This window comes from Plodia interpunctella, chromosome 11 (genome assembly GCF_027563975.2).
Source record: "Plodia interpunctella isolate USDA-ARS_2022_Savannah chromosome 11, ilPloInte3.2, whole genome shotgun sequence".
NCBI lineage: Eukaryota > Metazoa > Arthropoda > Insecta > Lepidoptera > Pyralidae > Plodia > Plodia interpunctella.
Genome location: NC_071304.1, coordinates 3,120,745 through 3,144,492, shown reverse-complemented (window position 1 = coordinate 3,144,492; position 23,748 = coordinate 3,120,745). Strand labels below are relative to the sequence as shown.

Genomic DNA, 23,748 nt, shown 5'->3' with positions numbered 1-23,748 from the left:
ATACATCACTGTTCATTGCATAAAAATGAAATGCAAAATTTGAAGGCCGAGAGCACTACTTGTGCCGCGAAATTAACTTGTTAGGGTTGTCATGAACTACCTAGGGTAATTTTAATTTTACTACGAAAACTTTTTATGATGTTTGTGCTGATGACACTTTGTGAACTTTTGGCCAAGCATGTCGTGGGTGAGAAAACATTACTATTATTATTGTTATTGTAAAGTTTTATCAAAATGTTAGAAATAATATGAATGTTTATATATTATACATATAAACATTCATATATTAAACTATTCTTATCATATATACAAAATTGTGTTAATTTTTGATAGAAATCTTATAAAAGTATGTTTAAACAACCCGTACAGTCTTGTTGGAAATCGAAAATAATTTCAATAAAAATACATTAACTATTTCAAACATTATGTGTCTCTTCTACTCAATTACAGCTTAAGGGATCTGCGGAGCATGGTTTCCCATACAAAACAAATTTTAAAGAATGAGTATTTTTTATTATTCGAGCGATATTTTATCCTATTTCGATAGTATATACATATAACTTGGGGTTTTATTCGAATACAATTTACCCGTTTAACAATATATGCAGTTTTTATTTACGATGTACGAAGAGGGAAAAGAGGCTTGAAATTCTGTTTTAATCCAAAATAATCCATGTAATAATCTATTTAATATATATTAACGGCTATTGTTGTTGAAATAAATAAAATAAAATATTAAATTAACCAGATGTATAATGTTGAAATATTCTCCTTAATATAATTTTGGTATTAGGTTTTTATGGGAAATCCATGCTCCGCAAACCCTTTAAAAACAAAATTCTATTTGAATTCTACACACTCGCTCCACAATTTAGTAACTAATGCACGTTGGTATTTTAATGTGTGCTTTCTTACAAAATATTGCATATTGCCAACCCTAGAAACGTAGAGCAAAATTTAATATCTTACAACCTATGCCTGCGGTTGGGGCTCCATTTAATTCGTACCTTCCGTGTATTGTGTTAATATTTTACTGGTACACGTGCCTCGTAGAAGTGCTTTACTCAACTCGACGTGGAATCACTTGATATAAATATATGTGACAAAGGGTATTTTAAGAAAATATGATCTTCACGAATTTCCGTGCGTAAAGATAGCAACGTTCTGCGCAAGAAGATTAACTTTTCTGTTAAATTGTAATGTTATTATAGTGTTCTTGATTTTAATAACAATTCTCTTATTTGTACGGTACCTGTATATTAAATGTTAACTGAATACTTCAAGTACACTAGCAAAAATACTAATCGGTCAGTTAGTGCAAGATGTTACAGTCCGGGACAGGTAAAACTAACCCACTATGCTATCAGAGGCAGGCTATATTTACTCGTACTTGTCCTAATCCTAAATATACGAATCTGATGAATTAACAAAAGGACATATCAAAAAGAGAGATAAAAACATCGAGATAGCCAGACGGACTTTGAAAAAATATTTTAATTAATAAAGTAATTTAAAATTAAAGTAACTTCGTTTTGTCTCTTAAGAATTTCGAGAAATTCTTAAAAGAACGAAGAGTACGTTACATGTTATCTCGATAATATGTAACGTACGTGGTATTGCAAGTCATGTTCACTCTCTCTGTAACAAATTTCATATATGTCATTCCAGTAGAATTTGCATGATTCAGTTACAAAGTGAAATTCTGATTTGATCCAAACTTTCCCGTTTATAATTTGAGTAGTATTGCTCTAACTAATAAAGAATAATTTATCACCAGCTTGCCTGGAGCCGTACGCGACTGAGAAAGCCATGCACGAGTGCCACGGCAAGCGGCGGTGCGTGCTGGCTGCAGACAGCAACATGTTCGGCAAGCCGTGCCGCGCCGGCAGCAGGACCTACCTCAAGGTCGTCTATACTTGTGGTGAGTGTGTTTGTTAATGACCCTAATGTTGGCAACGGTGCTATGTAGCGGTGTGTGCTGGCAACAGAAAGCAACGTTGTCTTCATTTGTAGTGAGAGTATGAAACATTATTGAAGATATTAAGGATATTGCCTTCAATAAGCCAACTCAGTTGTTAGATTAACCAAGTTGACACAAATTTATTGAAACGAAAAATTTTTTTATTATGTTTTTTTTTATCTGAACATAAAATATATGGATCATCCAAGTGAATGTTTATTACGAATACATCAACTAAACTGACAAAAACGAAACAATGCGAGGATTTTTGCATTTTCACATATCCGTTGACATGCGAATGTGGACGAGGAAAAAGTAGGAAATAATCCATACTTTCATTTGGTCCCTTTCCTGTCATCCGAGGTTATTTACCTTCCTCTTGATGGACTTTAATATTTTGGGTTATTTGGCTGCGTAAGTCAAATAATAAATAGCTTTTTTTATTATGTCTAGGCTCTTTTATTTACATATAAACAAGATAATACTTTAATGTTAGTTCTTTCTTTTTATTTAACTCTGTAAAGTCTATTGCTTGTCAAGTTTCCTCCATTAGGCAAATACGAGAATATATGTCGGTTCGATATACTGTTAAATTTACAGTACACGCATAGTTAAAAATAGGACTATATATTTTTTTTCATACCTATATATATATAATGAGCTAGCAAACTTCATCAGCTATGAAAATGTTAAAGATAACAAATGACAGATTCTTTTCAACACTCCGATGGTATTATGTAGATTTTATGTATCTGCAGTAAAATTATCATAAGAATACCCATTCCTGAGTGTAAGCCAAAAACCAGAGGATCGAATCAACATACATATATTCATAAAACAGTATCTTGGAACTGGCTGGCTTGATTACATTTCGGTGTTGCCAATCAGTCAAAAACTTACTACTTTTTCTTGTTTTTATTATTTTGTTTTCTTCTGTGTTTTTCCTTGTCAAACGTTATTTATATGCCCACTGCTCGATATTTTTATTAATGCCTACCAATCAGACTTCCTTTATAAGGAATTGGTTTTCTTTCAAAGGATTCGATACTCTGAACATTTGAATAAATATTCGTTTTCGTCCGCTTTCTCGCCGATACATATGGTATGAAAAATTGTTGGTGCGAGTCAAAGCCGATTTATTATTTCGTGAAAATTAGTGGAATCGAATATTGTTTTTTCACGTTCATCTCATTCATTTCATTCATCAAGTTTAACTCTGTGTTTAATGATGACATTTTCTATGATACACTCTATTTTCTACACTTCATCTATCATTAAAAATAGGGTCAAAATAGTGCGATGGTAATGATGGTATAGAGTTTTATATGGACAGCTTTTCATAAAGCTAACTGTACCAATTATAGTTGGAATTACTCAGGCATGTCAGGGTGTTCAGCGGTTGCCCATTGTCACTCCCAGATAAGAAATGCGTTGATGGAAATGGAACATTATACTGATGAGATTTCAGTATCGGTGAGGTAAATAAAAATAAAATATAAATTTATTTTCAGAAGTAAATAAAAAAAGAGCTACATTAAATTATTACCTCTGTATTTATGTGTAGGTATGTAACGTTACTTAATGCAAAAATGAATTTGGCGCAGTTAAAATGAATTTGACAGTACAACTCACTCTTATTTGTAAAAAGTAACAACAAATTTACATTCCAAATTTTCCTTTTAAAATAAAACAAGAATTTGAAAAAAAAATTCTCTTGAAAACCATTTTTAATCGATTATATTTAATTTTGGATTGACATTAAACCCTCCAGAAGGTTAATAAGAAAGGTCTTTTTGAAATCTATAGTAGGTACTATAATTTTGTAAGTTCCCTTCACAGGCTATAAATAATTGTGTCCATAGATGACACAATAAGACCTTCAAGGGTATTCCTACTACGCCCATTACAAGTATCCAACCCATTCTAAATTTCAGGGCCAATAAATACGTATCGCAAACTTAAATCAACTACTGAATTGCTATTAATTTCAATCAGGTCGATTAAAGTATGAAACTATTAAGTTTATTTATGACCAGTTTGTTTATGCCCAGGCACATATAATTTCTTGGACTGCGCTGCACTAAACTATAGAATAAACTTCTCTCAGAGTGTTACCGAATAGGTTTGACATTTGGGCTTCAAAAGAAAATTGCTTTCATAAAACGTCGGCAACGCACCAATAACTCCTATTGGGTTACAGGTATCCATGGACTGCGGTGTTTACTAATGGTGGTGATTCACACCAAGCCATAATCGTACGAATATATGTCCGGGCAAAATGTTTGTGTCCAGGAGTAAACCCATATCTGTTTGTGATCCTGACGCGATCAGCGTCAGTGTCGCTGAGTAGATGTTTATTTATAAAGTTGGTTTTATTATCGACATCAATATTTAACTATTTAACCAATAATAGTAAAAGGTAATAAATATTTATTGGTACAATATCAACGGCTGGCTGCCAGGAAAACGAGATAAAAGTCGTTAAATATTCCTATAACCTGGCCAATATTCTGTTAATTAAAACTATTTGATTAAAAGAATATTCGCCAGGTGATCGACTTAAAATAAATTACAGATACAGTGATTATGAACTTAACAGTAAATTTTAATTTTACGTCTGACTAAAATTAAAACCATCCTCTTTGTTTCAAGACCTAACAGTAGCGCCCCCAGTGATTGACAAGAACTTTGTAATACTAAGAGTGGGTTGCACCATCAATTTTGTCGTTAAACGTCAAAATTCACTGGTGCATCTCACTTTAAGTGTCTTAGGATGATTTGCACCTTCAAATGTGACATTGAATGTAACCGGCTCGCCATTGACGTTTAAACAAAATAGCTTACTTTGTGTTTTTCTGCGCACGTTAAAGTGAACGTCAAAGTTGATGACACAACCCACCTAATATAATTGTCATATAGAAATTTACGTCAACACAACTTCAGAAGGCAATTTGCGAAGTCAATTAAAGTTGGCATCTCCATAGTCTGGTTATCGACTGCATTTGTATGCAAGACTATGTCGATTTGTGATATTCAAATGTTGTTAATGCCACAGTGCTAAGTTACAAACTAACCTACTAACTAGTTGTCATGTTGGCAGACATATTGAAACGGTAACTTAACAAATAAGAATAGGTTGCACCTGTCAACTTTTTGTTAACTTTAACCTGCGTGCAACCGTCCTTTAGATTTTAGGCATATTTTGCGTTTTTCAGCTTAGATTATTGGCTCTTCGATTGGGTAAAAAATAAAATGTATCAATCTAGTTAAATAATCATATACACGATAATTAAATGTCACTTTAATTAATCAGTTTTATTAATTACGCGATTCATATTTTTTTCGGTCTCGTATAATAGAAATGCTTTTGGCTCCAAAATGTGTGACGTCACAAATACATTACTTGCTGTCATGCAATCTCAATATAAAATTTTGTGTTTTGACATTAGAAAAAAAATATGATGTGACTAGTTAGAGAATATAATTACTAACCATACTTCCAATACCAATATTATAAAGAGAAAATATTTACAAATCTTTTCTCTTTTTGTTTAAAATGAGTAAACTCAAAAACGACTGGACCGATTTTGATGAAATTTAGCACATAGACATACGAAGCGTTCTGAAGTAACATACTTATTTTTTAATATGGTTGGACGTATAATGTGTATTACTATAAATTTTCTACTTGGACTACGCTGAAAATAATAAATCCAAATATCTATGGCAGCCCTCACTGTTACAATACGAGTATGGTAAAAACTGGAGCCATTTGGTTCGGATCTAAAAACAACTTTTTCAACGGATTGCGAAAATATTTGAAAAATATTTTGATGGCTTTATTCGAATGGATGCAGCAGTAATTTATAAAACTATGTTCCGTTATAAAAGTTTCGATCGTCTATCGATTGTTTTACTGCCCATTGAAAATGAACAACATAGCGTTGTTCTTTTTTTGTTGTTGTTACTGGCAGGCGAGAAACAAATGCGAGAGAACCAGCATTATAATAAGCATTTATGAATTTAAATAAATATAAATAAATGTATTAGGACAAATCACACAGATTGAGCTAGCCCCAAAGTAAGTTCGAGACTTGTGTTATGGGATACTATATATAGACCAACTAACTTACACACATACATCCTCACAACTTTCGCGTTTATATTATCAGTAGGATTACATCTATCATTACCCAAATATTGTATTATACTTATATTTATATTTGAAGCGATTGTGGTGAAGTGGAAGATTAAAATCTTCGCCTGTGATCGAAAGGTCCCAGATATAAAAAAATGTGCAATATAAACAGACAAAAACAAAGCTAACGACCGAATTAAAGATGCTTTTGTTTCAGTTTAGATAAACTATGAAAAAAAAGGTAATTTCATTCCAGCTCTTAAACTACACAATTTTAGACAAGTTATTGAAATATAATTTGTATTTTTATTTCATTTATGTTATGCACTTAGATGTGAAAAGTTTAGAATTGCAAGAGCAGCACGTTCTGTTGTACTCGTCTAATCAAATGTTTGTTTGCTCAATCGTAAAAATGAAACATACGGTATTTTACGAAAATAACTGAGAAAAATACTTGTGCGTTGATTGGTTTTTTTTTGTTCTACTCTTTACAGATACATAAGCTAAAATACCTCAAAAGTGGTCTTCATTAGTCCAGTGATGATCATGACTTATTCTACTTGTTCTTTTCTTATTTTTTTCTTAATTAACCCATTTTGTTCTGTTACTAATCATTTCATTCGACAATTCCTTTGCAACTTACATTATCTGAATCAAGGTACATAGAATCTTGACAGTTTTGTAAATTATCAAAATTTTCATTGTAACTAATAAATTAAAGCATGCATTAACCGATAGTATAATTAGGTAAATATTTATTATTCTTCAAATAAGTGTATACTAATTTGGGAAATAATGAATAAATAATATATAGAAATGTGCATTGTATTTTTCCTTCCGCATTTTTACAGACCTGAAAGAGATATCTCCCATTTTCAGCTCAAGGGAATTAAAAAAAGACATCTGATGTTATGCTGAGAGTATATATTTAGTCTGTCACTTGATATGTGTACGAATTAACACGCCTACTGACAATCTTAATGAGGAAAACGGAACGCAACACCGAAATAAAATCTCCACGTCTGTCTCAAATTAGATTTCATTTATGTATCTTGGTTTTTGTTTTACTTTATTTGTAATCTTTACATATTATAAAAAGTCCGCCTCTGACTGTCTGTATGTACGCAATAAACTTACAAACGGACGGATTTTTATACTGTTTTCACCAATATATGTTGTGATCCCTAAGGAAGTTTTATTTGTGTACTTTATCATGTTTTACCTGAACAAAGTCGAGACGAGGCTCTAGTAAGTAGTTGCTCTCGAGGTAAGGATTTCGGAATAAAATCGCACAGGTTATATTATAATCGTCTACCAAATTCTAATAACCGTCATCAAAAACTGTTCAGCGTGTTGAAATAACAAAAATTTAAATCATTACTTTACTTACTAAGATACTAGCAGACCGTCTCGGCTTCGCTCAGGTAAAAACAATAAATTATACTCCTAAACCTTCCTAAGGATTTACTCTATCTATTGGTGAAAACCGCATGAGAATCCGTCTAGTAGTTTTTGAGTTTATCGCGAACAGACAGGCAGACGTGGTAGAGGACTTTGTTTTATAATATGTAAGGATCGTTCGACCGCACATGAGACGCACTGCGCGGTTTTTCACCGAAGCGAAAAACCGCGTAGTCTAAGGTTAACGTTAAAGATGACTGGTGCAACCTAAATGATAAAATGGTACCGGAAGCTAGGCTCATGATATTTTTTTAATAGGAAAATATGTGAGATCCTAGCTGAGGGAGTATTGTGAATGCCTTAATCTATATCCAAGGATTTCACATTTAAATCTAAGGGCATGTTTCGCCACTATCTTCGACACCATACTGTAATCTAACAGATAATAAATCTGCCTGATTTGATTAGCAGGCCAGTGTGCGCCGACGTTAAGACAAAATGGCGTTTTTCTGCGAGGGTTAAAGTTAACGTCAAAGTTGACCCACTCTATCGGATACTTTATTAGCAAGCGGTGAAACAGGCCCTAAATGTTAATTTTAAATAGCGAGCTTGACAGAAAAATTCCTTGTTTAATTATCTACGAGAAAAGTTAAAACAATAAAAATATTTTTAGGTTATATTTTCTGGTTTTATTTTCAGTGATTAGAGTTACCGTTAGCCATAAATTATTCCAGCATTAGCAACATTACACCAGCACGATAAATCACAATTTGCATGTTGGTAACTAATTTTAATTAGGCTTGATATACATGCCGTGTTCTATTATCCCGTTCAGTGATAGTTGAACATTAATTAAAATGAGAAATAGGTACTTAAATAGTGTTTTTTTTATTACACAATTTGCCACCAACACCAGTACAAAAGGCACATTTTTAATCATAAAATGAATAATTATAGCAGTAAAAATCTCCCTTAATGAAAATTAAGTTGATCGTGACTTCAACAGACAAAATTTATTAAATATTTATCTAAGAAATCGAACAAGCCAAAGATATCAATCAAAAATAATTAACCATATAACCACATCCTGTGTTTAAAAAAAACACTTGAAAAATATATACTAAACATATAGAATCTCCTCTCTATATGGAGCGGGTTGAATATTAGCAACCGAAGAATAAAAGCTGGACCACAAACTCCCAAACTATTAGAAAATGGCCAAGTGCTAGTTTTTTTTTGAAGGATTTTTATGAAGCTAAAATGAAGGTTCCCTGGTAGCCAGTTTAGATTTGATATTTTACTTAACAATCTAGGTTTTAATTTTTATAAAAATAAATAAATGCATGTACTGTTAAAACCAATTTAAAATATGATATATTAATAAGTATATTATTTATTTTAATGTTTAATCTAGATAGCATCGCTGAGTCATATTAATTGTTCAACTATACTTATACAACCGATCCGAATGCGTTTTGTTTCTAATTGTGGCCGAGGAAGAGATGTGGGTTAGTGGCACTAGACGACAAAGGCCTTAGTGCAACTATAAGTATTGAGACACAAATGTAACATAAACTTATAATTTATCTATCAATTCTGTTTATGATGTTTGTCACCCAAAAACTGTTTGACATATACTTATTTTGATGATATTTATACATTTCTATTGGTGTATTAAGTTGAGTGAAGTGCCTCGGCAATATTATAATAAATCCAATAAGTCAAAATTTTCTACACACCCTTTGTCTCAGAATACTGCCAAAACTAATATTGGGAGGGCTCTGTCAGCAAAAAAACACCCGACCGTCAGTCACGTAACGTCGAAACTGGTCTTCGTCATAAAACGTAAGCGTACACTCGACAACAAAAACAAAGCACCCCAAAATCTAAATTTAAAGTTAAGAGCATTGCCTTAATGAGCTACACTTAAGAGCACTTGAAATTCTCCAAAAATCGGTTTTATTGAGCTCTTAAAGCAAGTTTCTTTTACGACCACTGACATACTTAGCTTGTAGCTGGATGAAAGACTGTGGTATAAATACGTTTAAATTAAACAAATTATTATAAATTAGTGCAATACTTCAAATATTAGACGTTTTAAAGTGGCAAAACTCATATAAGATCCGTTACACGCATAAGTATTATACATTTACATACATAGGCACATACGATAATGAAAAGACTGCGCCGGCAACTTGCTAGAACTCCATAAAGCTGTTCATGCACCACAGAAATAGTTTTTTTTAAATTCCTTTATACATATTCACTTTCATGTTTACTAAATGCACTTAATTGTTTTTGTTAGGAATGTTTCCGTTGTATTTCAATAAAGTATAGTCTTGAATATTGAGCGTCTTGAATTTAACAGAAACCTAAAAAAATGTTTTAAACTGGCTACACTTCTACACAGATAAAGGACGAAATCCCGATGCTGATGATGCCGTATCTAGTAAGAAATATAATATGTCTATGGTTACTATCAAATGGAGTTAATGCTCCTGATTATAAAACGCATCTTAGAATAAAGCAGTCAAGGTTGAATTTGTTGCAGTACCCTAAAATGGAGACTCTTGTAATAATCAAAAATAAATCTTATGACCTAGAATTAACGCTCAAATTTGTTGCAGTAATGCCGAATGATAACTTTAAATTTCAAAAATGGTTCTTATGTCCCAGAGTTAAGAATTAATTCTATTTGCAGTGCCCCGGACAGTCCTTAAGGAGAGGTATGAAAGTGCGCCCGAAGAGGACGAGGCTCACGATTCTTCAAATCCAGACCATGATGATGTTGGTGAGTGTTCATTTTGAATAATGAATGAAATGCATAAATAAATATATATGGACAAATCATACAGATGACGACCTCGGTGACACAGTGGTAAGGTTCTTGCCACTGAACCGAGAGGTCCTGGGTTCGATCCCCGGTCGGGTCATGATGGAAAATCAACTTTTTCTAATTGGCTCGGGTCTTGGATGTTTATCTAATATCTATATATGTATTTGTTATAAAATATAGTATCGTTGAGTTAGTATCCCATAACACAAGTCTCGAACTTACTTTGGGGCTAGCTCAATCTGTGTGATTCGTCCTAATATATTTACATATTTTACATATTTACAGATTAAGTTAGCCCCCGACACTTGTGTTACTAACTTGTCTATACCATTATTATAAAGAGCGTTTGTGAGTTTGTGACTTTGTGAGTTTGTATGTTTGAGGCGGTTAATCATCGAAACCACTGAACCGATTTCAAAAATTCTTTCACCATTAGAAAGGTACATTATCCAAGATTGCTATAGGCTATATTATCTCAAAATTCCCACGGGAGCAAAGCCCCGGGCAACATCTAGTGATACCATATTTTTATACACATAAAGTAGATAAACGTCAAAAAACTAGATCAATCTGAAAAATATAATTTTCCATCTTGTCCCTACCGGGAATGAATCCTGGACTTCCAGTGTAGCATTTTGGCATGATGAGCATTATCGTCGAAAGGTTGTCAAGTGATGTAAATTTTCATGAATAAAACTAAACCAAATATTTATTTAGACGGGGATATAGTAAACACGAAGTCTAACATAACTTGCTCATTGTTTTTAAATCTATCTATATTTTTAAAGATACTAACTAAACAATCAAGACTTATGAGTATAATCAATACTTTTATTTTCCCGGACTATACAATTTTTTTTTAATTTAAAAACTTTGCAATAAAATAAAATAAATTTAGCAGTAATTAATTGATAAAATAAAACAAAACTAGCGGTGTCTATTGCACTGTCTCGTATTCTGAAACAGTACACATGTCCAAACAAACAGTCTTTTCGTGAAATGCGGTCGGAAATCGAAGCACAGCTGTATTTCCCTTGCGGTCAGCGCTATTACCTGACTTCCCGCAAGCTGAATTTGAATTTCTGGGTCACATCCCATAGAAATTTATTTTGATAGATATGACATCTTACTAGGACTTTTATTTTACAGCTTTATTGAACAAAAATACAACTATTAAAAGTAAAAAAGGCGGACTTAATGCTTAAATCGCCATTGAACAGCCAGCCTTTGGTTCATTCAGAGAATGCGATGTGTGTGAAAAATATATAGTTACATAAATATTTTTATGAAATAATGTGTGACCGTTATTAGACGATTGGTGACGTGTTATTCCGCCCTAGAATAAGACCTATTCATGTCCTCCCCGGATGTAGGAAGCGCCTATGTAGCTTACTCCCAAGGAAGGTTGACATCACGCAGGCCGATTGTGAAATCACAGATGAATCTCAAAATTCCGAGCTCCGCGGCATCATAGTCACCAACAAGGACAACGCGAAAATGAATGGGAGAGCGAATCATCACCGCGACGTTCTCACAAAAGTAGAATACATACGAATAATAAATTCTATGTTGTATATATTCCAATGTACAAACAATATAACCAATATTATTTGCCAAAAGCAAATGAGAAGGAAAAAGAAAAATGTATATAGCAAACAAAGAAATAATGACTAGGCTATTATTCTCATCGCTTTCCCTGAAAGTCCTTAACCCGACACTTCTATACAACTCCTATAGGTACATCTTTTCACATTGGACGATCTTAATGTAGCATTTTGTGGTGATACTTTTCGTAGGTACTCTTACTATTTCGTAATTGTTGTTTTTTATATATACATACCTACTTCTGTTTTCGAGTGTGTCAATTGCTAATATTGGTGGTAGATTTTGTCGCCTAAAGGCATCTGAAGTTATTTTTACAACTACCTAACACGTCTAGTGGCAACTAATCGCATACACACTAGGGAACTTAAACTGTCAACCAGAGTGTAGCTTTGTGGATCTGCGCTGGTTAAAGTTATTTTTAAATGTATCAACTAAAACTGCCGCGAAATTTATTGGAAATTTATTAATTGGAAATTAACGCGGGCGAACCGCGACTTCGCCGCGACTTCGCGTTAATTTCCCACGGGAACAGTTATTTTTCCGCAATGAAAGGTACCTTGATGCTCTTCTCCATATTTCAAACTATACGTAGTAGATAAAGCGTGAAGAGGTAAAAACAAACAAACTTACTTTCGCATTTATAATATAGTTAGAATTAAGATTCACACGTGTTTTGCAAATTAAATATATTTTATCTTTATCACTCGCCCCAGCAACTCGGCCAATATGCACTATACTCGCCACAAACATAAATCAGAACTCGTAACAGCTACAGTAATCACAGTTGTAGAAAAGAAGCCAATAGCAGTAATACAAGGATGTAACAATACGAGTTAAGGGAAGCAAGTTTTATGAGGGCGCTGTAAAGGTGCTATAGGGTTGCATTCGGGTTAACCTTTGAAGTACGTAGTAATTTAACGCGATAAAGTTAGGTTGTAAACGAATCGAGAGTTGGAGAAACTAAACAAGTGTAACTATAACTATGCACGTTTGTCGAATAGTTGTATAAAGTTGCATCTCGTGCAATTACAACGTTTTTGTAGTAGCTGTTGCCCGCGGCATCGCACGCGTAATTTTTATAATAACAATTTTTCCGGGACCAAAGGTACCCAATGTCACACTCTCCATACTTCAAAGAACATGTATGAAAAATTTTAATATGATTGGTTGAATATAGAGCGTGAAGAGGTAACGAAAAATCAAACAAACTTATTTTCGCATTTAAGTATAATATTAGTTAGGATTAGAATGTATTTGCGAAAGACCTGTTCTATGCCAGGCCCATTAGCTAAGTGAAGTCAATTTTAGTGCAAATTTGGTCTCTGATTAAATATAAAAAAATATATGTTTTTTGTTCGTGAGCTTATCTTTAAATGGTTGGGCAATACCAAATATAATACAAACATTTTAATAACTAAATAATTAAACCAAAAATCGAACTAAAATACACATAGCATCCAATATAACATAAATCAGATTCATTTATTTCGTAAACATGTGCATAACAATGTAATATATAATTACAATAATACAATTACTGACCAATGACTAACAATACGATTATTTAATCAAAGAGTTGGTTTATAGTAACGCAGATTAAAACATGAAGGTACGAATAAAAAAAATGGGTAGAAAGTTACATTAAGTAAACTAAAAGAAAATAAACAATATAATATGTATTAACAGAGACTAGTATATAATAGATACACAATGAGAGTGAAGTATGTGAATCAATATTATCAAAAAACTTTTCTTTCATACAAATCTGACAGAATATCTCGATAAAGGCAATTTAATTATAACAGTCTCCTAAATGCTCTCCTTAGATAAACGGGGAAATTTTGAGCATAAAACGTATGTATGTACAGAATTAAAATTCATTTCAACTTTATTGCAGTACGAAGTACGAGGAAGACAAGAGAAGAAATTTGGTTAATCCACTCCTAATTTGGACCTCTTGCGACACAAACCATAGCGTAAACAGATATGGATCTACCATGGAAGATGTTAAAACTGTCATTAAAAAGAACATTGACGTAATTAAATATTTTTAATTAAAGCTTAAAGAACATTGACATAATTACCTAAATGTTTTTAATTAAAGCGTCTACTCATTTAGCAATTGGACTGTCACTCCAACTTGTTAATAGAAAGGGATAGGCACGTCTTATATTTTTATTCCAAAGTCAACATATTTGTGTAAATGATCATGAATGGTAAAAAAAATGTCATAGCATCATATGACCTCACGAACTCAGTATATTACAATTGCATAATTACAATACAATACATCCGTTAATCAATGCAGTAGGTATTAAAATATTGAAAGTCTATCCTATAAACCAGCTGCACCCCGTGGCTTCGCTATCGTGGGAATTTTGGGATAAAAGTACCCTATGTGTTATTCCAGGTTATATTCTACTATGTACCAAATTTCATAACAATAGGTCCTGTAGATTTTGCGTGAAAACAACAAACAAACAAACATACATACATGCACACATCCTCACAAACCTTCGCATTTATAATATTAATTATACACTGAGTTGGTTATTCCCAACCCATACTTCGTATATCGCAAACGCGCAAAGGATAATACAATATACGTATCTGTAGTCTAATTAATTCGTGTTCGCAATCTACAAGGATTTGTTTGTCGTTTTGCGTCGTGTCGGAAAGGTCCTTTGCTTTGTCAGTGTAAAAACGGATTACGGGATAAGAGCTTAGCTCTCCTTCGGCAAAATCATGACGGTTCATATTCTAACGTTATTAGTAATGTTATTAATATTTTGCGACGACGCGACGTCGCGAAAGCCCCATGAAAATGGATTTAGGAGCGTTTGACAAGATTATGGTTGTATCGCTTGGGGATAAGTTAATTCTGGTGTAACTACATCAGAATTTTCATATTGAATAGTTAAAGTGTGTTTATACTCTAGATTTTATGATCTAGCGACTATATCCGGCATCAGCCTATAGGCTGATTTGTTTGATAAATTGTGTAAATAATAGCAAAAACTGCATCAAAATCTTTTGTGTACTTTTAAAGGAGAAAGCTCAGAAATAGACAGACACGCGGCGGGTGCCTTTCATGTCAACTTTTTTGAAATCATTTTATGTCATTTTATGTTTGTTTGTTTATAACTTCATCACGCTATATCTGCTCAACAAATCTTCTTAAAATTTGCATTCATGTAGTTTTAAGTAAGGAGACGGAGATAGAGTACCGTTCATCAAAGAAAAAAAATTGTACCCGTGGGAAATTTACGCGGACAAATCTTCTAATGTCATAATGTTTTTACAACAACGATCTGAAAATATTGTCAATCCATCGGAATCTTCGCATCTTGCTGAACTTCACAACTTGGTTCGTGTAACGTTTTGAGAACTTCGTAAGCTAGACAATTTGCAAGTTAAGTGAACAAGTAACTTTTGCATTCATAATGAACATATGAATTTACGCCAATTTTCGAACATCTCACAGTTAAATTAAGTATTCGGTGATAAATTAGAACCGCAGGTAAACATCTATGATTACATATACCAATGCTGAGAATCGAACCCAGGATCTCCAGACAGCGGACCTATATAATATATTACACCGAATACTAAGAAACAAATCGCCAAAATATTAATTACGAGCGCGGGACTAGTATGTAATTAAATATATATTTTAGCAACAATAACATGCCAAATGCACAATTTTGACCTAGGATATATATTACAGACGAATCCAGCGACCGTTGGTGGGTGGAGTCGGCGGTGCCCCCCGCCCCCGCCGTGGCCGCGGTCCCCCCTCAGAGACCCTCGATGTCCACCAGCCTCAACGCTAGTAGCACCAGGGATGTCCCTTCTGCGTCTCCTCCGAAACACCATCTAGCTAATAACGGTAATATAATCAATCATGTTTTAACATTTAGGTGATAGCCGTGGGCAAATACTAGTGTATAATACTAGAGATTGTGGCTTGTGGTTTCGACCTAGAATAGGACCAATCCATATTTTTCTTAGATGTAGTACAAGGCGATTAAGGGTCTCGAAACAGCTGATAGGCAACAGTAGCATTCGTCAAAAGGGCTGACAACAGGAAGGCTGGTCGGTCGAAGTCACAGCCTACCTTTAAAAATTTTACGATTTATTTTTAAGCGAATATGAGACAGAGATAGGAAGTCAACTAAATATTTTGGAAAACTGAACGATTATCGTTCATCTTTGTTCAAATTTAAGAGCACATAAATTACATTCCTTAAATGTCAGGTTCATAGCCCGGGTCCAAATATAATGATGCAGCAAATATCTGAATTAATTAACCCAAAATGGTGTTGTAATTTGATATTGTAAATTAAGTAGGCTATTTTTGAAACAATCGTTTTCCATTTGGTATTATTAGTAAATGTAAACCATTTACATACAAAATTTTATTTAAATACATAAATTAAGGATATAATATTATCCATGTTATTTGTAATAAAATAGTTACATTGTTATCGCTTAATAGATATGTGTATTTAAAAATGGTTACAGCTTATAATTTTATAACAAAAACTTGGAGTGGGTTGCATCAGTCAACTTTGACCTAACCTGGCGTACTTTACGTTTTTCTGTGCAGGTTAAAGTTAACGTCAAAGAAGACTGTTGCAACATACCTTTAGTTACAACTCCTTAGGTACCTACAAAATTAATCAATTGTTCAGTGTTCTAAAATACGAAATGCAACTTTTAATCCTAGATCTTTGTCAACAGATCAATTTGACGTCATGTACTTTTACATCATCGCTGCGGCGTCATTGGCGATACTGATCTGCATTATTGTGGCCATCATCCGATGTGTCATGCGCAAGCAAACCAACGAGCAACCCAAAGGTCCAGATGTGTCGGCCACCACAGAAATCCCGAACGGGTTCAACGACAGCATATCTGAGGTCGACAATGATATCAACATCACGAGCCTGTCCGGGCCAGTTGACACTGTAGACGCTGGAATAAAGCCAGATATGCAATTTACAAATGTAGCTCTCAGCCCAAAGATAAATCGGTACGTCGGCCGTCCTGTACCTAACACTTATCCTCACGTTAGCACTAATATGTACGGACAAGTTGCTGAATTCCCCATAGAAATGCCACTACGGACTATGCCACATGGAACTCTCGGTCGGGGAGTGGTTAAAACACTACCACGAGTGCAAGTGCAAAACGAAACGGACCCTAATACACGGAGTTTATATCGATATTCCAATGCACAGTACTACTTCGGGTGACAAGAGCAGAAAGGACAGTGTGCCGATGTATCGAGGACTTATTGTTTTTAGATAGTAGAAATGTAAATAGTTCACGTAACTAAGAATCGTATTGCCCTACTTTTAAATATGGAAACTGTGATATTAATTGAATCTTTCCTATTGTACTGTGAACAGTTTTAGGACTCTAGACACGGAATGGCGCTGTTAATTATTTACTCTGTACAGATTGGGTAGATAAACAGATTTCTGTGAGCTGTTTCGAATCTTAATGTATTTATTTTGATAAATGAAACTTCCGTCAGTAAATAAATAATTTTGTTTAAAAGATTTTACAAAATATATTTTAAATCTGTGGTATTTGAAACGCGAAACGTGGAAGTGGCTGAAAGTTTGTTAATAGTTAAGGGTGAGTTGCTCCAGTCAGCTTTGACATTGACTTCAACCTGATATTTAGACAAAATGGCGTAATTTGGTTTTTTTGTGCAGGTTAAAGTTAACGTCAAATACTCGTGCCACACACTCCAAGACACGTAAAAAAAAAATTATTTCACAGATCAATAAGTTTTGTTTGGGAGCTTGTCTTGCCTCTTTGAGAATTTCCAATTTTACAAAATTAATTAATTAATCTGTTTTAAACGACAAATTGTTAATTACATTTTCCGTACTAGTAAATACGAAAATTTCATTGAATTTGTAACGTTTAATAAAACAGGAAAATACATTTAAAATCAGTACATACACTTGTTTGCTTCATTGTAAACGCTACTGGAATCGAGTACACGAGTAGGGAAAAGTAGGTCGGCTTGAAAATTCACACGGCACGCTGCACCTGCACTTTTCTTTGTCGATACTTGAGCAAATACTTAGCACACTTTTTTCGTGACAACGAGTTATTTACTTTAATTTCTTTGCTCAGGTTAAAAACATACATACTTAAAGTAAGTTTGAGACTTGTGTTATGCATAACGTCTACCATACGACGCGGTGCAAATGCGATGGGCAAACAATTTGTTTATCTAATTGTCTCGATTCTGCGCGATCGACTGGCTAACTTAACGCTACTACATTTTATAACTTACATGTATAAACATACAAGTCCCAGTAATAAAGTCAGGTCAATCTGAAAAAGGTCATTTTCTATGTTGACCTGACTGGGTTTCGAAACCGGGATCTCCAGTTGACCATTAGTCTACAAATGTCGTAGGGTAAATACTCGTAGTCCTTCAAAGTTCAAACGACACTGCTGCTTCTTTGATTGAACATTTTTCATTTGGAGTTTCACTTGAACAAGTTATATAACTACACCCTTGGGTTCTTTACAGAGATGGGTTTGCGCCGAGCTGAAACATTTATACGTCCAATTTACGTCCAGATGCAAAGAAATCTTATAAATTGATACTAATATCAATTACGCTTTGGTGTAAACCCATCACAAACGTTATGAATTCCTCATGAGAAATAAAATAAATAATAAATAATATAGGAAAAGAATGTAAACATGTGAAATCGAGAGGTTACAATTTACGAATCTATTAAGACAAAATTATAAATATATATATTGGGACACCTCACACAGATGGGAGCTAGCCCCAAAGTAAGTTCGAGACTTGTATTATGGGATCTATACTGGATTATATATTTCAATGGATAAAAATTTTATCGCGCAAGTAATTTTCGCTTAAAATATTCAAATTTGCACATAATTTTATATTTCGTGATAGTTTCATAATTAGGGATTACTGCAAGCTGTACATATATCTTTTTTAAACCACCACATTCCAAAAGATAAATGTTTTAAAACATGACTGATAGAAAACCATTTCTTGGCTCCAGCTAGGAGCCAAGAAATGGTGGATTTTGAAATGTAGGATGAAACTTCAAACCGTTGCGAGTTGACTGGCGGGAAGTTACATCACTTACTACAAAAGTTTCGCTCGTTGCGGATCATTTTGCAAATTGTTCAAATTCCGAAGTGACCGAGAATTGTGCTTACCTTTACATAATGCTTCTTGTTTTAGTCAAGTAAAACGATATGGTTGTTACCTATGGTTGTTAAATGTATTTACATAACGAAATCCAACAATCAAATGTCACTTTAATTGATCCATTTTATCATGTGCGTGTGGTCTGAGGGCCCACTTCTTAAAATTCTATGAAAGATTTTGTATTTTTTAGTTCTCAAAGTATAATTAAAACAATTTTTGACTCCAAGATTTGTGTCATCGCTTGTCCCCACTTGTATCATATAAACATCATGTGTTTCTTCGAACTTCAGGTGAGAATATAATTCTATTATATTATAATTAATTCGAAAAAGAAGTTTGTGGGAAGAAGGTTCCTGATTTGTCACAGATTCAAATCTAGATTTATTATTTCAGAATATTATTTTCAACGGTGCCTTTCTGTTGTCTTGGTAGTTGAAGAAACCTATTTAGAAGTTATAATAATGTTGCGAAATAATTTATGATTGGTTGAATGTTAGTGTTATATATTTAGATTTATTTTATCATATAGAGGAAAGTTATACTTTGTCGTGTTGACTCTCTTGACGTTAAACTTATGGATTAAACGAAACATTAAATAGTACAAAATTAAGTACATAATTTTATTAAGAACTCGTGCAGTAAACAACACATCAATCTACCCAAATTAGTTGCAAACTAGCTCCTATTACAACGGCATAAAAATCCATGCGGAGTAACTTGGCACGCGGTCGACTGTACAGACTATAATTTAAATATTCATATGCGATATATAAAAGTTTGATGTACTGTTGACTGTACTTTTATGTATAAAATCTTCTATTTACTCTTGACTCACATCAAATTCGTATATATTTACTGAATAAAATAATAAAGTTACCTATTTGTGAAATACTGTTCTAAAAATTCTATGAAATATATTATATTATGTTAATATGAAAAGACCAAAGAGATTCAACCTTATAAATACGAATCTGAGCTTGTCCGCTAAAACAATTTTGATGAAATTTGTTCTACATATAGTTGAATATCCGATTTCATACACAAGCTACATTTTTTTTCTAAAATCTACTCTTAGTGACTATAAATGGTGACAGACAGATTATATGACAAACGTACCAGATTCATTTTGCCGCGGGCAGAAATAACTCAATCGACCGCGATGTACTATATGACATGTCTATGAAAAATTGCATCTGCTGTATTTTTAGGACAATTTTATAATGTCTTTGCGCGAATTAAAATGTGTTCTATTCATTTATTATTGGATTCAAATTCTGTATCAGATACACAATTAACGAATGTGAAATTCAATTACATGTTTTATTCGATTTGATGATTAATTGATTTTATGTAAATATGCATGAGTGAGCAAAAGTACTTCAGTGTCCTGTCTCTAATTGCACTAATAACTTCAGTTGTAATTGAACCTCTTTACGTTCCTTATTTACAGATTCGGTCACAATATTCGAAAGTTGTTGTTTTGACAACGAAACGCTTACAGTTGAGTTTTTGCAAGAGAATCTGATCTATGCGGTACTGGAACAATTAACTAATAGAGGAACGATCGAGTTTCAATCGACGTGGTGAAATAATTCAAAATATCGCGTCTGGGTGAATTTTACGACCGTTTGAACGCGGCGTATAGGGTTTCATTAGTGTCCCAAATTATTCTGAATAAATAATCAATTATTTTAAATTAAACTTTTATAACATTAACATTGTACCAGTATTTTACTTATTTATAAAATTGAATAATTAAATTGATTACTGTGTATGGTACAATTTCATAAACACAAATAGGAGCCCGCGGCGGAGTTCACAACGCTCGTGAAATTCAACCGTCAAGGCGCGTTCGTTACATCGCTCGCTCGGTATACGATTTCTGTCATCCGTTCACTGGGACATATGAAATGTACGGTTAGCTACAAAATAATGACAAAGGGCAAGTCATTTCAATCTGTCTAATAAATTTGAATGTTGTCGTGTGATTATAAAGCCCACTTCTATATATATCTTTCAGATTTATGTGGAAAAGACAGTCAACATGGCCTAGTAGGTACAATAATTTCTAAACGACTGAAGGCGCGCCTATCCAATCAAGTTAGATCGTATTTTAAGTATAAAATAAATGTATCAGTGTACAGCTAAATTTTTATGTGGTACATCGATTTAATAAAGTATAAATGCACATTGGATTTATTTATTTTATTTATTTATAATCCTTTGCCTACATTGATTAATGCGCCCTCTTATTCATTAAAAACTTAACCATACTTGAAGCCTAACTATGTTTTGTCACTATCACACTTTACAATGTTTGACGAGACAAAACGTACTTTATGATTAAAAGGTGAGCTACAGTTTGGCATCACACAAGTAGGCACTGTCCTTATTATTACCAAACTAACTGCACAATCACAGACCTAACTTACTTCATAAATTTAAACGCCAAAGTCAACTCGCTAAGGAGAAAACAACAGCTGATTATGCTTCGACCTGCTCAGGTTACCCTGATGTAAGTCTTATATCGGTAAGTAGGTACGGTCGGCTGCAAAAGGTTAGTAGGTAATCATTTTTAATTTTATTTTCTCGGTTCAAAAGTATGACTGGACTTTTGCAGGGCACCTTGATGCGGCTTGAAGCTACGTGGGTTGTACTGATTATTGATTTTTTCTTGTCCTATACTGTGTAAGTACGATCTAATTAAAAGAAATTACCTAGCTTCTATATGGCTCTAACTAAATATGACTTAGAATCTTTCGTCTGAAAGTGAAAACAAAATATTTTTCTAATCTGATAATACTCGTACAATAGCTAAATCAAATTAATTCCAAGGCGACCAAGCAGAAAATTTAATTGCATTTTAATTAAAACTTCTTTATAAAGTACCGTCAGAACCAGCAAATTGTCCAAAACATAAATCAAGCCAGTATGAGATTATTTAGAAGGAAAGTTACCTATTTTTTGTTTATTTTTAATCAAGCTATGACATAAACTATATAAGACACACATAGATATGTCCAAAGTAAAAATATTTCGTATACAAACATTGAGATGCTATGATTAATGTAATCCTGTATTGAAATGCATCACCAGCATTATCGATACATAACTCTATTTTCCATTGGACTGGACTGGAATGTACTCATGAACACACATACAAGAAGTTTTCATAATCACACATCTATATTCACAATCACACATCACCTTTTAGATCATCATCATATCGAGTGTGCACTGCTATTGCTAACACTGGTGTGAGATTTTATTCGAGTCGCCTGAAGGTATCTGGCATGACTTTTACAACTACTTATCTCCATCTAGTGGCAAGTGGTCGCAAAAATACTAGGGAACTTAAACTGTCAACCAGTGTGCAGGTTTCCTCACGATGTTTTCCTTCACCGGAAGCATGCGGTGGTCTATGAAAATTACAATATATTATGAATCAGATTGGAAAACAAACTCATATGGCACGAGTACGATACGAACCTGAGACCTTTTGATCCACAGGCGGGCATCTTAACCATTACACCACCACCACAACAAACCCGCCAACACCGCTACCTTTTAGATGCATTAACAAATTCAAAGTAATTTAGTTAAGTTTAAAAATTGGTAGCACTTGTATGTATTAAGTTTTTGCGATTCGTACACAATTCGGGATGATTTTTTAAATTATTATATTGATAGAAATACTCGAGACACTAGCGTTAAAACATACTATTTTTCGCCTACCAATATAGGTACAAGGTTATAAAACATACCATGTTATAGCTCTCTGCACTCACGTTAATTTATGAATGTGACCAACAGTGGCACTTTTGTGAATAACATGCCAACCGGGAGTTTTAATTTAAATATGTAGATGTGCCAAGGAAGTGTAGGTAACGAAGTGGGGAAATTCATAAAAGTATTTTTTTTGTCGTTATTTATTCATCGTCTGTTGAACCTCCTAAAATATATGAATAGCCAAAGTTTTCTGAGGTGTTTAAAAAATTATTATATTTTATGTCATTATCTATAAATAGAATAAAACTGTAAGTGAACTATGTCTGTACATAGAAAATATTATACAAGAATAATGATGAGGATCTTTATCAACTTTTTTAAAAATTTTTGTCTGTCTTTCTGTCTGTATGTTTGTTCGCGCATGACGCAAAAACAACTAGATAGAATTTGATACAGTTTTCACAGTTGTATATAGCGGATGGTCTAAGCGGTGGCTTAGAACATAGAGATATTGACAATATAGTTATGAGTCAACGAAACCAAAAAGAAAAGCGAGCGAAGCCGCAGTCAAAAACTAGTTTTAAATTTCCTCACACTATAGCACAATATAGAAAATCAACAGGTTTTTAAATGTTGACAAAATATTGTAATGTTGTAAATCAATAATCAACAATAAATTCTAAAATAATTAAGCAATCAACAATATTTAGTCTTCTATTTAGTCAAATAAGACCACGATCCGAACCGAATAGTTATTCGGTTACGAATCTAGTTAGATTCGTAAAGTTTGAACGAAATTAAATTACGCATCCTTATCGTAACTTTGTATGTGATATCTAATAAACGTCCAATAT

The 23,748-nt window shown here is 33.4% G+C and overlaps 1 protein-coding gene across 2 annotated transcripts in view; it reads left to right on the top strand.

Moving 5' to 3' along the window:
* Positions 1–21,360, top strand: part of LOC128673763 (uncharacterized) — a 66,611-nt gene extending 45,251 nt beyond the window's left edge. For both annotated transcript variants that reach the window (XM_053751847.1, XM_053751846.2), the window contains exons 6-9: positions 1,778–1,921; positions 10,201–10,290; positions 15,668–15,829; positions 16,684–21,360. In XM_053751847.1, coding sequence (XP_053607822.1) covers positions 1,778–1,921; positions 10,201–10,290; positions 15,668–15,829; positions 16,684–17,198 — 911 coding nt within the window. In that variant the 3' untranslated portion in view covers positions 17,199–21,360. The remainder of the gene's footprint in view (positions 1–1,777; positions 1,922–10,200; positions 10,291–15,667; positions 15,830–16,683) is intronic.
* Positions 21,361–23,748: the final 2,388 nt, after the last annotated feature.